General features: G+C 46.0%; 1 protein-coding gene across 5 annotated transcripts in view; it reads left to right on the top strand.

The window, feature by feature from the left end:
- SPATA13 (spermatogenesis associated 13) overlaps positions 1–16,210 on the top strand; it is a 146,146-nt gene that overhangs the window by 48,571 nt on the left and 81,365 nt on the right. For all 5 annotated transcript variants that reach the window (XR_006814869.1, XR_006814868.1, XM_045977875.1 and 2 more), the window contains exon 2: positions 14,145–15,866. Coding sequence is in view for 3 of the 5 variants with exons in the window: in XM_045977874.1 (XP_045833830.1) it covers positions 14,145–15,866 (1,722 nt within the window). In the remaining 2 variants the exon portion in view is untranslated. The remainder of the gene's footprint in view (positions 1–14,144; positions 15,867–16,210) is intronic.

Below are 16,210 nucleotides of genomic sequence, written 5' to 3'. Positions count from 1 at the left end.
CAACACCATTTACCTAAGTAGTTTTCATCAGCTGTCTGGAAAAGGATGTTTCCAAGTGTAGAAAGAAGAGAGCTAAGAAAAACTTGTTGCTGTCTGGAAAAGGATGTTTCCAAGTGTAGAAAGAAGAGAGCTGAGAAAAACTTGTTTCTTCAGAAGTTAGTGTGCTTGGTGCAATTTGAAGTCACATGGGAGTCTTAAGCGAGGAGTCATCTCAACTCCATTGTTGAAGATTGGATATAGGTGCTTTGCTTTGTTTAACCGCAGGTTCACAAAATTCCTAGAAAATAGGACTCTAATAATGTTTGTGTTGTTTCATGACAAGATTATAGTTCTGCGGAGGAGGCCTATGTTGAATGTGGTTTCGTGGGCCTCGCCCAGTATTGGTGAGATCCCAGTTCCCATGTGGGGATTCACTGTCACAGCGATGCAGGGAGAAACGTTGTTAATTTCCAGCTTAAGGGAACAAGAACTATGCTTAGGTTCAAGCAGATTTTAGGAATTCAGCTTGGAAGTGCACAGTGATCCCAGCCGTATCACCAGCAGGTATTTTAAAGGTTTTTCTCTTAAGCCGCAGTGATGCTTTCAGTTGGACAGGTAGACAGCCAGATAGTCTCAGGTGGAGAGAGATCTGAGACCTTAACTTCACTCAATTTTTATTTTCAAAAGATCAGTGTTTTTATTGATAATAGATTGTGGGGTGAGCAAATTGAAAGCAAAAAGACAGTTCTTGGGGCGCCTGGGTGGCTCAGTGGGTTAAAGCCTCTGCTTTCGGCTCAGGTCATGATCCCAGGGTCCTGGGATCGAGCCCCACATCGGGCTCTCTGCTCCACAGGGAGCCTGCTTCCTCCTCTCTCTCTGCCTGCCTCTCTGCCTAGTTGTGATCTCTCTCTGTCAAATAAATAAAATATTAAAAGAAAAAAAGACAGTTCTTACCAAAAGAGCTGGTCAGTAAAATGAAGTGGCGACCTTCATCCTGCATTGACAGTATTGGCATTCATGTTTCTGGAGCTCTAGATTCTGACCTTGAATCTCTAGACTCTATGCTGTTTCCTTTTCAGGTCCCTCTTCTAGGCCACTCGTCTCTCGCTGTCACTTAGTGGTGCTTCTCCTACACCCTTTCATGTTAGTCCTCCTCTAGAGTGATAGGATCATCTTGGATCTGCAACTCAGAGCCCAGCCCTCCTGCCCATACCCAGCCCAGCGTGATCTTCAGCTACTGCCTGGATGTGTCCACTTGCATGATGCAAGGGCAGCACGTGTGGACCAGAAGTCCTCGTCTTCCCTCCAGACCTGCTCCCCTGTAGGTCTGGGCAGTTCGGTCAACGGCGCTGCTGTCTGTGCCAGCCTATCCCCCGAGTCTCACTGACTCCCTCTCCCTCATGCCACACACCCAGCTGGTCAGCAGGCCGTGGCATAATGTCTCCATCCATCCCCATCTCACAGTGCCCGTGTGAGTCCAGGCCACTGCTCTCTCAGCCTGGTGGCTCTGGTGGCCGTGTAATTGCCTTCTCGGTCTCTAGTCCTGCTGCCTCCGGATCCTTGTGGGTCCCCTGCTGCTGATGGGTCCCCGTTGCTCAGCATAAACTGTAGCCTCTCCCTGCTCACCGTCTTCCAGCCAGCTCAGTCCCCTCCACCTTCGATCATCTATCAGGTCCTAGTGCTATGTTACCTGGGGAAGGAGGCTAGTTCAGGTGTCAAAATAAGGCAGAGTTCATCACAGTTGCTTACTGTACAGTTGACCTTTGAACAACATGGGTTTTAGGGGCAACCGACCCCCAACATAGTCAGAAATCTGCATGTAACCTTGGATCCCCCACCAGCTTAACTTCTAATAGCCTACTCTTGACCAGAAGCCTTACTTACTGAGCACATAAACAGTTGACTCACATGCGGTATGTTAGATGTATTATATACTGTATTCTTACAATAAAGTAAGCTAGAGAAAAGAACATGTGATTCAGCAAATCACAAGAAGAAGAAGATACATTTACCATATTTTACTGTATTTATTAAAAAACATCTGTGTGTCTGTGGACCCATGCCGTTTAGCCACGTGCTATTTAAGGGGTCAACTGTGTGTCTTTTTCCTCAGCTGGAGAAAGGTCTGTGGTGGCCGAGATAATGTGTGCTGTTCACCGCTCTACTCCTGGTATCTCCCCCAACACGAGCCAGACAGAAGGAACCTAGGAAGCATTTACTGAATGAATGAATGAATGAACGAACGAACGAATGAACTAATGAGCGAACAACGAAGCCTCATAGGAGGTATTTTCTTGTTAGAAGACAAAGATCCGAAACAAGCCACAGGAACTTCATTTACATTGAGGCCATCAGTGTTTCTTTCTAATTTGCAGTCACTCTGGTGAGGACAGACTTGGTCGACTTTGCAGGTGTTCTTGCCTGCATGTGGCCCTGTGCTGCGTAAGTGACCACCCCAGAGGCTGTGGAGGCTCTGACTCTTGCCAAACCGCCAGATTCTCGCATCAGAGCTCTTGGTCTAGGTAAGACTGCTGGGCTCTATAGAGTTGACTGCTCTATCATTACAGTGCTGAAATTAGAATTAGAAAAGAAGCGAACCAGCAGGCTTTGGCAAGTTGTTTTTTTGCGGAGGAGATGCAAAGCAGGGTTGTTTTGAAATGAAATTCAAATATAGTTAAATTGGTCACATTGAAGCACACACTTGCACAGCTACCTTGGCGGATCTTGAAACAATGAAAGGCAGGCTTTGACTCACAAACCTTCTCCCTAAGAAGTAACTGCTGGGCTGTCCTACTCCTTGTCCCTGAGCCCTAAAAGCTCTGCCCCAGGGAAGCAGCATTCAAACAAGACAAGCTCAGGAGCTCCAGATGCCATGGATACAAGCGTTGTGAGCGGCAGGCTGCTGTAGGGCTGCTGGCTCCGTAGCGGGCCTGACCTTGGTGGGGTAGCGGGTTACAGCCCAGGATATGACAGTGGGTTTTCTTCCGTGTGCTGGGCTACGTGGCTTTGCCCTCGTCTCCACGGCATCAAGGACATTCCTGGCCTGAGAAATCAGAGGAAGGTGGCCAGGAGGCAGAAGTAAGCTCTTACGTAATGGAACATGCCCTAGGTTGGGGGGTGGGGATGGGTAGCTCACAGAGGATGGGTGTGAAGAGAGGGAGGTCAGAGGATGCCAAAGACAATCATTCCTATTTCCAAATATCACAAGGGACTTTCTCGTATAGAGGACAAAAGTTTTCTTTCTCTCCTTTTTTCTACTTCTACCATCTGAGCCCCTAACCCAAAGAAATTAGGTTCCTCTTTTTATTAATTGCTATTATTAAATTAGTTTAATATACTAATAATTCAGTTATTAATATAGCAGTCATATTACTATTAGAAACATTGTTTACATTATGAGTTAAGGGAGATTGGGCAGGCGATAGGCAAATCTTACAGGAAAATGTGTTTTAAATTCTGCACACTTCGTTCCTAAACTGACGTTGAGAATACTACTTGTCAAAATTTCAAGACATCTTGTTATTTATATCTCACTGTCAGGGTAAGGGAGAGTCCTAAAGCATATATTATGCATGTGTATGGAGAAAAGTTAGAGCTGATTTTAAAATGAAATAATGGAATTTAATATATATATTTTGGTTCCAGATCATCCTTTGGTAAATACCCACATATAGGTATTCCTTGGCTGGTCCTTACATGTCCATCTGGCAGTGACCTTTGAATTGGCAGGGTGGCTATAGGGAGCAGAAAGTGTTTCCATTTGTGGGTCACAAAGCAGTGACTTGCACATGTGCGTACCTTTTCTGCACCTCCATGGACTGCGTGGGATCCCTTACTTTGGCCTAAGTCTAGATATAATAGGCCTATATATATAGACATAAGTCCTTTGAGTTCCCAACAGAGTATTTCATTTTCTGATCTAGAAATTTTGAGCTGGAATTTCATTTCCTATTAGCCATTTTTATACTAACCTGTAACTATAAAATGTATGCTTTAAAAGAAAGGTGTCATGCTATGAGCATAGTTAAATTTCAGCGGGAATATTCTGCTTAAAATGCATTTGCTTCTCATAACAACCTCATGAAACACTGAAAAAATGTTAAGATCACATCGGGAAATCTGAGGATGGGATGGGAGGTGACGGGCCCAGATTCCCACAGGTAGGGAAGGGCGAAGAGTCCAAACCCAGGAATTCCAGACCTCAGCTTGATACCCTTTCTCACCCAACCTGCCTTCAGCTGTAACCCTCTGAGATGGACTTACTGAGATGGCTGCTCCCTGGGTCTCGGCTGGTCAGCCCTGGGTTCTTTGCGACTCCTCTCAGAATCTGTTTCCTTTCCTAATTGCCTGGACTCAGAGGGTAACCTCTACTTCACGTTCCTCATTTTAGTTTCCAGATACTTAAGTCTTTATTATTCTTTAGTTTTTTGTTTGTTTTGTTGTTTTAGCATCTAACTAAACTGTTTTAAACTTTCCACAAAAGACAGACTACAGTATTCATTTGTTTCAGGCCCTGCCAAGCATCTGACAAATTTTACTTTTTTTTTTAATTTAATTTTTTTAAAAAAGATTTTATTTATTTGTCATTTGTCAGAGAGAGCATAAGCAGGCATTGTGGCAGAGAGAGAAGCAGTCTCCCCACTGAGCAAGGAGCCCGATGTGGGACTCGATCCCAGAACCCTGGGATCATGACCTGCGCCGAAGGCAGCAGCTTATCCGACTGAGTCACCCAGGTGTCCCGCATCTGACATATTTTAGAACGTGATTAAGCTCTGTGTTGGAGGAGCTGTGTCCGTGGGATGGGAGGCCGGGGTGTTCCTGAGTCGGATACCTGTTCCTGTTATGTTCCGTTCGGCATCCAGAAACGTCAGGTTGTGAGAGCTAGAACATCATGTCAGGTGAAGGAAGCTGAGGAAAGAGGGGTGTGGCCATGGTGATGGCCAGGTCTTCTCATGGGCACAGTGTCAGAGGCATAGGTCAAGTTGATGGGCTATGAGGCCCGGCAGGCTGACAGAACAGACCTGACTGAGAAGACAGAACTGCAAATGGAAGGAAAGGAAAATCCCCTGGCGTGGGGGGCAGGTGGTGCTTGAGGGGTCAAGATTCTAAGAGATAAGGCTGTTTAGCATGGCCTTGCCCCCTCAGGACACCGTGGATCAGTGGGGAGAATAGATGGTAAGCACCGTCGCCACTAGAGGCCGTGTGCATAGGGTTGCTGTCGGTGAGCACTGAGAACTGTGCCCTTTCCCACAGCAGGTACCCTAAACAGATAAATCAGGTGATGAGAGAGAAATTCATGTGATCCTATGGAAGCTTCTGGCCACAAATCTTTATGTGGGGAAAGAAAGGCAAACTCAAAAGAAACCACTAGGAGCCCTAGGAGTTGCCACTGAGTTCCTCTTTGGAGGACAGATATGTGCAGAGAAATTGGGAGCAGGAATGAAAGCCTTCGAGATGTGCACCGTTTTCTCCACCGTGAGTCTTCCTCGCCAGGGTTCTGCGCCTCCGTCCCTCTGTCAGCCTTTCCTTGCAGTTGCCGCCGGTTTGCTTCTCTGAGCCACAGGAGAGTGTGAGAATAGGTTTCCACCATCAGCAGCAGGAAGTTTTCTTTCTGTTCCAGCGCAATGTCTGAAGTCCTCAGCATTATTTCTTCATGCCCCAGAGGTATGAAGAGGTCCCGTGAGGACGGGCTCACCAGAATAGCCTCCTTCTAGAACAAAGTGGCCACAGATCAGCCCCTGCCGGGCTGGGCCGTGCTGTCCCACGGGCTGCGGTGTAAGTAAGGGGGCCTCTGCTCAGTCACCTGGTCACCACGGGCTTTGTTCATTGGTGGGGTCATCGCACATTCCTACCCAGCACAGAGCAAGGAGGATATCTGCCAAGAGGTGGGAAGGGCTGACAGGGAAAGCATATCCAAATGTCAGTTCAATTAGAAGAGATAATTTAAATTAGACAGTGTAAAGCATTTTGGCAACTGCTTTAATGCCGAAAGCAAATACGAGAAGATGGGATACGTGCTTGAACAGAGCAGGGGAAAAGTGTTTCCCAGGCCTCTGTCCTAATGATGGCAGGATGGGCTGCTACGGCAATCCCCAATTGAAAACCCGTTTGGCTTCTGGATAGAAATGGAGTGGAAAGTTTGGTCTTGTTTCCCCAGCACGCAGTGTTACAAATTGTGGTTCTATGCCTAGAAACATATTTCACGCAAAACGCAAAAACAAAAAACTTGAGCAGAAAAATAAAATGCAGGGAAAATACAATGCAAATATACGTAAGCAGTTCGTAAGTATGTTTTCCCAAACGCTGTATTTACAAGCTGCAACGAGCCTTGGAGAGGGTTTTCTCCGCAGCCTGCACCAAGTGTTGTAGATTGTGAGCCTGATGACGCATGGCTCCAGTTCTGCTCAACCTGCCTCAAGCAAGCAGAAACATTCTTTTTGCTCCAGTGACCTTCAAAGTGCCTTCAAGATTGGGGCCATCCATCTGGAAAACTTTCTTGCTCTGAAGAGTAAGTGCAGGGAAGTCCGGTTTCTGTGGTGACATCAGTTTTGGCATTGGTTGCAGACATAGGTAGTCCTAACCATGAACTTTGGTGGTTACTGCTCTAGTCTTATTCACCAGGAGAAAGACGGTAGACAGGGGATGAGGTATAGGAAATCGGGGTAAGCTGTCTTCAGATCTTTAATTTAGCAGTGATTCTCCCGAAGTGTTCCAAAGCTGTTTCAGCTCTGAGGTTTAAAATGGGAGTGGAGGAAGGGTGGTTCAGAGGCTGGGACTCTACTGAGTGTTGAGGCAACGGCAGGGCAGTATAGTGCAGGAAATCACATCCGCTGTTCTACAGATCCAGACCTACCCCGAGCATGTCTCAGTAGACCTGATGGACCCCCAGTTTCAGAGATCAAAGGAAGGTTTTCCTCTCTTTGGGGTAAGACCTGCCTTGGCAAATCCTCATTTTCTCCTCCCCTTCCGCCCCACAGAACTGACAGAGCAAACACCTGTCCCCATTGGGAAACCCCTTCTCACCCACAGGAATGTGGTTTAGCCTAGTAACCCAGATAAGGCCAGCCAAGACAGTCCCACGCTTGTGTGAAATTGACACCTTTCCCAGAGATACAGTGATTCAGTCTCATCCACGGTTACCTTTTTATATACACTTTCCATTTTTAAACACTTAAGTGATTGGATATTTAAATGAAGCCAGAGCTCTAACTTTTTTGAGGTATCTTTCCCCAGTTCTTCAACAGAAGAGACCCAGGGATACCAGATGTGTGGGCATGGGACATTCGTCCTTTGACAGACAGGGGTACATGGTGTTGCACAGGAGAGAGAGAGTGTCTTATATTAAGGACTGTGGGAGTTGGGGGGTGGGAAGCAGATTCCTCCCTGGATCTAGAACCCACAATTGAATCTTAGGTACATTTTCCTATGGAAATGTTATAAATTATGGTTAAATGCAGTAGTGGCCATATTGTTAGATAAATACAGTTTGATGAACCGAGTCTGTGAGGGAACCAGATTGTCTGTTGTACTTTTAGAGTACAACCTGTTCATAAAATGGGGCGTGCTAGAATTTCCAGCTTCTGCTCAGGGTCTTGATTTCAGTAAGGCTCTGGGAAAGCTATTGGAACGAATAATAGAAGGAAAAGGCCTGACAGGAAGAGAAAGAGGGAAAATCAAATGGGCAAGCTCAGCATATGAGAAAGACTCAGTATTTTCTTTTTATCAATCCCTAAACTGTAACAATCAAATCTATATAATTGTAATAGTTAAGAATTTATTATTGTCAAATATTTGAAATTAATATTTATCAGAATGTCTTAGCCACACATCTGTGATTTTTTTTTTTAACGCACCCATCTTGGTTTAAATTATAAAAGTTAAGAGTTTGGGTACTCAGATTACACAGAATATATGTATCTGATTTATGGTGTGAAATAGAGACTCTTACTGTCTACCCAAGTATGAATGCATTTAACGGTAATTTCCTGGGTAAAGAGATTTATAAAGAGTTGTACCAGCTTAATATTTATGTCAACTCCCTTTTGTTTTACATTTAATAAGTTGAAATAGTTTCTTTGAACTAAGAGTAGGGAAAATATTAAAGTATGGGTTGCATTAAACATTTCAAAGACATATTTTATAGAAGAAACATTTTATATTTTTAAACAGAAAATGTAGTTTTACAGAAGAAAATCGCTTTCCTAATAATCACAGTTACTTTAGGACCTTCTTTGAACATTTTTATTCAAATTTTGATGATTAACACAAATAGATTGAAGTATATGTTACCCATATGTACATTTAAACATTAATATTAGAAAACAATTTAAGTGTGTTATGAAATGTTTATAAAATTCTGTATTGTCCTATTAACTCAGATATATAATTTATGTAATGTGAGCATTCAGATTCGTAAACGTCAGATAAATTTGATTACATATTAAAATGAGATATCTGTATTGATGGTTAAAAACTATATGTAGCGATTAACATGTCAGGATTTACATTCCTATGATATTAAATTTTCTTTTTCACTGAATGTCTAAAAAACACCTACAAAATTAGATACCATTAAAGTAATGGAACATAGAGATTAAGTTGAGCATTTCTACCACAGGAAACTGTAGCTGCTAACAATACGATCATTTTAAAGATTTTTTTATCAGTACCATCAAACAGTACATACATAGAACACTGTTTTATGATTGAAAATGATAAATTTCAGTAGTTTCCGAGAAACCATTCTGAAACTGACTGATAGCACTTCCTGGTTTTCAGAGCTGTCTTCCACATTCTATTTCTTTTTCCCAATAGCATCATTTGAAGGCGGTGGCTGGGAATGCTGCTAGCTTTCTAGAATGCTTAGGACAGCCCTCACGGCTACGAGTGACCGAGCCCCGCGTACGTAAGAGACACACCATGCCAAGGAAGTGGTGACTGAATGCTGAGAATACAGAGTTAAGTAAGACCTGGTTTGGGACTTAAAGAACGCTTCAGCCTTTTCAGAGTTTAGCAGAGGAAGGAGACGGTGAAACCAGCGTTACAGAGCAGTATGGTAAATGCACAGATGGAACGATGTGCCCACAGAGAAGGGGCGTCAGAGCTGGATAGGAAGCAAAGAGTTCCTCTTGGGGAAAAGTTGGTGTGAATTAATGAAAGTTACTAGGCAAAGCACATATTTATCAGCCAGGAAACGAGAAACATCTCCAGGTATTTCAAACAAAGAGAATCTAAAATAGGGATTATGTTTATACAGCCTCGAAACAGAAGAGGAGAGAGTGAGGAACTCAGATGAACAACAACAGGAAGATGGTCCCACCGTCGGCTGGAGGGAGAGGGGAAGACGCCCCTTCAGTAGCGCACACAGAAATGCCCTGGTGTCCGCCTTCTCCCACACGCATCATCTCCCACCAGTGCTTGCCACTGACCAACTTAGCCAGAAGCCTTTTGTCAGAGGAGCCCCGGAATGTGTTTCTGTACAATACAGAGAGAAAAATGGCTGGAGGAAGTCCCTGAGAGCAGACAAGGAAATAACCCAAAGCACAGCAGTATGAGAAAGCCTCCCTGTCAATATTTCCGTACGGCCTGAGTGAGAGGTATTGTATGCTAGGCTGAGATCTGACATCCTCTTGAGGTTCAGAGATGACAGCCAGTGACGCTAGATGAAGTGGCAGAACTCCATTGGCCGTGTTTGGGAAGGACACCGGCTGGACTTGGAGGTGAGATGTTTTTCAGGAGGCTAAGGCAGGTGGAAGGCACTACAGATTGGAAATAAGGCCATAGCAGCCACACTGAGCACAGACCGGTGAGATCTGGAGGAGACAATCTTTGACTTGGTGACCAATGAGATCTGGAAGGAAAGGTAGAGGTCTAGGGTGACCAACAGGTTTTGACCAGTATGTGGCCGTGCTGGGGCCCAAACCTGGTTGGTCCCTCTGATTCCCAGCCCCACTGTGCTTTCACCAGCGGTGGCTTGACAGTGAGTATGTCTCTCAGACCCCCGGGTTCCGGTGCCCCGATCTTTACACACAGGGGTTAGATGTTCCCTAAGGCATAATATTCTAAAGCTGTGATTTGAAGATTTATACTTTCAGATTTCAATATATTTTGCAGTATATTTCAATATATTTTCCTCCAATGTCACACTTTCTATAATTTACATGAACAGATTATCAACCCCCCTTGTGTGTACATTTAACCTGATATGTATTTCTGAATTTCAAATCCAAGTATTAAAAATTCTTATTTAAAAATGATTGGTCATAGTTGTTTTCAAAGAATTCTCATTACAAGTGAAAAGAAATGTTCTATTCTAAAGTTCATACACCCCAGAATCCAGCTCGTAGACAATGGATTTCACAATATTCCCATCTAAAAATCTTCCTTGTGGTTCTGTTCATAAATCTTTCTGGCAGCGCTCCCACAATTTACAAGACTTGCTACAAAACCACTGATTGAATCGCAACCCTTGTTAGTTAATAGAGGTCAAAGTATTAGTTCTAAATAATGCTACTTGGTATGTTTCTCGGAAATTCCAGGAAAAGCCTTTTTCCGTGATTTTCAGTTTCATTCCAAACAGCACACAACAACCACGTTGTTCAGCTGCATGAACCAAATAGTAAGTCACTGGACTTTAAAAAAACATGTTGCCCCGATCAGAAATCACGTCTGTGTCTATTTTACTAGATCTGTATCTTAAAACTTAAGTTTTAGTAAATACTTAGACTTTTTAGTGTTACAAATTTTAAGCATCTTTGAACTGGATAAATAGGGTGGTATTGTTGATGAATTGTTATGTTGGGACAGACATTGACAAAGCAGGATAATTGATACAATTTTACATCAAGATAAATAATGTAAGTGTTGCATAGCATTCTTACTCTCAAAGAGTTCACGGTCTTATTCTGAAGGCAGCCATATAAACCTATCATTATAAATATGTCTTGGTCAAGCAATTTGGTGAGATGCCTGTAACCCACAGAATAAGGGGTCTTAATTAATTTTAGGAGGATCAGGAAGGGATTCCCAAAGAAGATGACACCTGTGGGCAGTCTCCAAGTATTAGACTAAAGAGATGTCCTCTTTTCTCAACCTGTTTTCATCTCAATTTCTACTACCGCATGACACTGTGCCATCCTTCGAACTATATTGTTCTGCCTAACGTAGGGTGACCAGCCATCTCAGTCTGGCAAGAGCTTCTCCTGCTTCATCTCTGAGACTCTCATGTCCTGTAAAATACCTAGCCACGGGGCCAACTGGGACAGCTGGTCACCCAAGTTTATTGCCTCCTAATCAAATTAGGTTCCTGGACCTTCCTTTGCTCATGCCAAGTTCCCATCTAGAACAGTTTATCACCTTGTCACTCTCTTGAGTTTATCATGGGGCCTACACAGATCTTTGTACCTAAGAGGTTCATAAATTAATTGGTTGGTTGATATGCCGTATACATAAATGTTGGTACCTGATCTTTTATTGGTGGCGCTGGAGCACACATTACTGAAATGACTTAACTCAGGATTCATGTGGACAGTACTGAGTTTAAAACCTAGGCCTGCCCCCATGCCTGTTATAGAACATTCTCAATCTACCCAGCATTAAAATCAAGTACTGCTAGGACCCCTTGAGACCTCAGGGCCCCTGACACTTTTTCATCCTTGGTTATAAAAAGTCTCATAGCGCCCTCTAGCCGTGGTATCTGTAAATTGTCTCCATCCTGCCAGATGACAAGAGAACGGTCATGTCTGCTCCTCTGTATCCAGTGTAAGTCATAACAAAGCTATTATTATTATGTAAAATGCCATCAGTCAGTGCCCGTGACTGGACTTGATATTTGTATAAACTGTCTGCTTCGTTTCAAGATTGTGAGAAGTTGAAACAATCACAGTCCCGTGTCCCTCCTACACAGGGAGGGTGGACAGGTGGTACTCAGTGTTAGACTCATTTTGCAACTGGTTAGAGATTTACTTTCAGCCTCAATGCCGGGATGATTCAAGTTTCTGCTTCTGTGGCTCATTCAAATGCAGCCCACAGCTCTTCGGGCTCCCTGATTTCTCCATGAGAACATTAAACTGCAGAGGGCGTGGGGGAGCCTCATTAGGCTTCTGAGTAATGGAATTGGGTAAATGGACATCAGAAAGGCTCCAGGGGTCTAAATCTGTGTAGTTTCCCTGGTCCCAGATAGAATCAGCCCTTTGACTGTGACTCCCTGGAAATTCCTTAATTTGATGTAGGAGTAAATAAAAATGAACCACCAGAGAATTTGGAGAGTAGAAGCAGATGAGATCTCTTTGTGTGAGGTCACATTTTCTCCAGCACTTGAGAGCACTGAGCTAAATTGGGACGTAACCTTAAGGTTTTTTTTTGTTGTTGTTGTTTGTTTTGTTTTTTAAATATTTTATTTATTTATTTATTTGACAGACAGAGATCACAAGTAGGCAGGAGGCAGGCAGAGATAGAGGAGGAACCAGGCTCCCTGCTGAGCAGAGAGCCTGATGCGGGGCTCAATCCCAGGACCCCGGGATCATGACGTGAGCCGAAGGCAGAAGCTTTAACCCACTGAGCCACCCAGGTGCCCCTAACCTTAAGGTTTTTATACAACTTTCTTTTTCTTTTCCTCTTTTGCCTTTAATACTGCTTTTGGAATCGTGGCGTTGACTGGCATAAGGGCATCTGGGATTTGACTTGAGTTGGGGTTATGTCATAAGGCACTGAACTTGGTGTCACACACTTGGGGTTCATATCCCAGCTCTGGCTCTCTTTGTTTATTAGTTTGAAGTAGTGGAGGAGAGCATAAGCTTTGGAAGGGAGAGCTGCAGGAACCCCCAGCACCTGCTGCCCAAGTGCCCATCTGATTATCTGTAAAATGAAAATTACTGATCTTGCCGGTTTGTATGAGAAATCCGTGGCATGTCATTTTTAAAACACTTAGTCCACGAGCCTGACACGTAGTAATAAGCACTTAGTGAGTGGTAGTCCTTTATGGTAATTATCACACTCCTTCCCACCTTCCTTCATTGACTAATCATTCATTGAGAACAGAGTGACTGACATTTAAGCTGGCCCATGCATGCTGAGCAGATCTTGGCCTGAAGGGCAAAGGGTAAAGAGAACTACATCTTTACTAGGGGGAGAGAGCGTGGACCGCAGGTATATGGTAGGCTTCAGGGCATGGAGGAGGAGAAAAGAAGGTGCAACTTTTGTTTAATTTTGAATTTTTGCGTCTGAATTTCTGATACTTATAACTTTATCCCCATCCATTCCCCAGCCAGTAAGAATCCTGCTGACAGAGAGCCCTCACTAATGTGGTTTCCTTCACAAAGCCAGACCTTACGCAACCTCAGTTTGTCCCTTCCACTCATGTGTCCCTGTATCACTTTGTCTTTCAGTAGACTTTGGGTGTTTTGTAGACAGTAGGCAGCTGAGAGCATCTTGGTCTCTACTACAGCTCCTTGCACACACAAAGTACTCAATCTGCCTATTAGCTCTGTTAAATTTAATATGGTTTGATACTTCACTACGGCACATTTTGAAATAGTTGTTGGTGTCTGTCTTTATTTGATAATTAAAAATTTCTTCTACTTCAAATAAAGAGAAATCCAGTGTTGAATGATGCCTTGGCCTCATTCTAGCAATTTTTCATTCCAGCAATTTTTAAAAAAGATTTTATTTATTTATTTGAGAGTGTGTGTTTGTGAGAGAGAGAGACAGCGAGTGCATAAGAAGGGGGAGGGCCAGAGGGAGAAGCAGACTCCCTGCCTGCAGGGAGCCTGATGCGGGACTCGATCCTGGGACTCCAGGATCATGACCCGAGCCAAAGGTAGTCGCTTAACAACTGAGCCACCCAGGCACCCTCATCGCAGCAATTTTTCCAAAAGTGTTAAATAACTTTCAGTGGATTCGAGAATTTACCTTTACATTGAATGCACAACCCATAATTATCTTTTTTTTTTTTTTAAGGCATGTATATTTGCATTCTTCCCTTTAATTCATTATGAAATGAATTAGGAAAGGTAAATTTTTATTTTAAAGTAGTTTTGAACTGATCAGCCCTGTCACGAGGCATGCTTCTTTTGTATTCGTAATTCTTAAACCAAATAAGCCGCTGTCCTAGAGGTTCTGCTGTGGGGAAAAATAAGTAAATCCCTGTTTTTTATTTTCTGTTGCAGGCAGTGGCCACAAGTGAGGAGCCTGATGTGCACAGCAGGTGCGAAAGCCAGGCTGGCAGCAGCCTGGGAGATGAAGGTCTGCATCCGGGGCCTGTGGACGCGGATGTGCAGGTGGGTTTGAACCCTGCTGCCCTGTGGCCACGGGCTCACAGTCCCGAGAACATGACAACAGCTCAGAATGGCCACGGGCGACTTGCTGCAATCCCATGTTCTGTCTCTGATCCCAAAGACCCCAAAACGGTGACTTACCCGGCGTGTCAGAATGGAGGATGCAGCAGTCGCTACTGCGGGGAGGCGGAAGCCCAGGAGGCCAGACTCAGCCCCGCTAAGCTCATGCGCCTCTTCTCCGTGAGCAGGAAGAGGACTGGCACCAACCCGGAGAGGCCCCGCTCCATGGTCTTGATGGGAAATTCCTCTACCTGGAATGCCCTTGCCTCCTTTCGGAAAATGGGATCTTTCAAAAAATTGAAGTCCTCCGTCCTTCAAGGAATTCAGAACCGAGAGGGGTCAGATGTGGCCAAGGAGGACCGTCCAGACCGTGACCCGGGGAAACCCATCCCAAACGGTGCTGCAATCGGAACGCAAACCAGCAGGTGCCCCGACTCGGGACCAGCAAGTGACGCCCCAAAGGCAGGGCCAGGGGGCGTGTCGGACTGCTCCGACCCCGAGGAGGCCGACGATGCCTTCCAGAGGAGCACCCATCGGTCCCGAAGCATCCGCCGTGCCTATGGCCTGGGCCGCATCAGCCTCCTGGATGGCGACAAGCATCCAGGGTCCCAGAACCACGTCCAGCCGCTGGCCCCTGGTCCCCAGGAGCCCACCGTGTGTGAGATCCTCGTGAAAGACTCCGAGAACAACAGCATCATCTACAGGAAAAGCAAGAGCACGGATAACTTGAACTTTCTGAAGAAGAGCTCCTTCAAGCGGAAGTCCACCTCAAATCTCATGGACCTCAAGGGGGCGCAGGAAAAGCCCGCGCCCCGACGGACCCTAAGCAGTTCATCGGCGGACTCGGAGAAGTTCGGTGGCTCCGAGAGGAGGACGAAGCGCTGGAAGAGCCCACTGCGGGCCAAGGACTTTGACCGCGTCCTGAGGTTTGTGAGCAGCGCCACGGACGCAGCCTGGAGGAGAGAGAGCCCCAGGAGCGGGGCGCCCTCGCCGGGCGAGGCGAGCCAGAGGCTGCAGGTGCACAGCCGGCTGCACGACGCTTACTCCCGCCGCGTGTCCACCAGCGCCGAGCGCGAGTGGAGGAGGGGCGCAGGCGCGCACGCCGGCTCCGGCTGCGGCTCGCCCGGGACCCTGAGCTCCCGGGTGGACGTGGACACCGCAGTCTGTCCTCTGGAAGCCCCAGGCTCCTGGGCGGCGAAGAGTGCCCGTCCTTGCGCCAGCAGCGCCTCGGCGAGTCCGGTTGCCCAGGACTCCGAGGAGCGCCAGGCGGGCGGCCAGTTTACTTTCGAACCTGAGCAGCCGCTCATCCCTCCAAGGCCTACCACGCCCAAGCCCCCAAGCCCCCACAGCCCAGGCGCGGGAAGTGCCGCGTGTCCCAACAGCCTCAGCGCGCTGTCCCTTAGTTCCGTGGACAGTGAAGAAAGGGCAGAGGGGCCTGTGACCTCCCGGGATTCTGTGCAAGCCGCATGTGACAAAGGCCGTGAGGACAGCGCCGGCAGCCACGCTCAGCTGAGCCCCCACCTGGCGTCCGGTGCAGAAGAAAGGAGGGAGGAGGTAAGGACAGAGCGGGGACGTCCTGTAGGTGACCTGCTGCGGAGGGGGCGCCTGTCACGGCTCTAACCTTTCATCTCTCCTGGAGGTTGCCCTTACACTGTGTGTGTGTGTGTGTTGTGTGTGTGTCCCCGTCCCCTGGCATTTATCCTCTTTCCTTCACCTGCTGGAGAGGCAGGCAGCCCCGTGCTAATTGGACTGCCCTCACGATTATTCCGGTCAAGTTTCTGTCGGCTCTGTCTTTATCTCTTTTGAAATGAATTGCCAGTATACCAGATCCCTTGAGATGGCGCTTGCCACACCATCCATTCAAAAGGTATTTATAGGGGCGCCTGGGTGGCTCAGCG

This window comes from Meles meles, chromosome 14, assembly GCF_922984935.1.
Source record: "Meles meles chromosome 14, mMelMel3.1 paternal haplotype, whole genome shotgun sequence".
In the NCBI taxonomy this organism is placed as follows: domain Eukaryota; kingdom Metazoa; phylum Chordata; class Mammalia; order Carnivora; family Mustelidae; genus Meles; species Meles meles.
The sequence above is the reverse complement of the archived record's forward strand: the minus strand, read 5'-3'. Positions and strand labels throughout refer to the sequence as shown.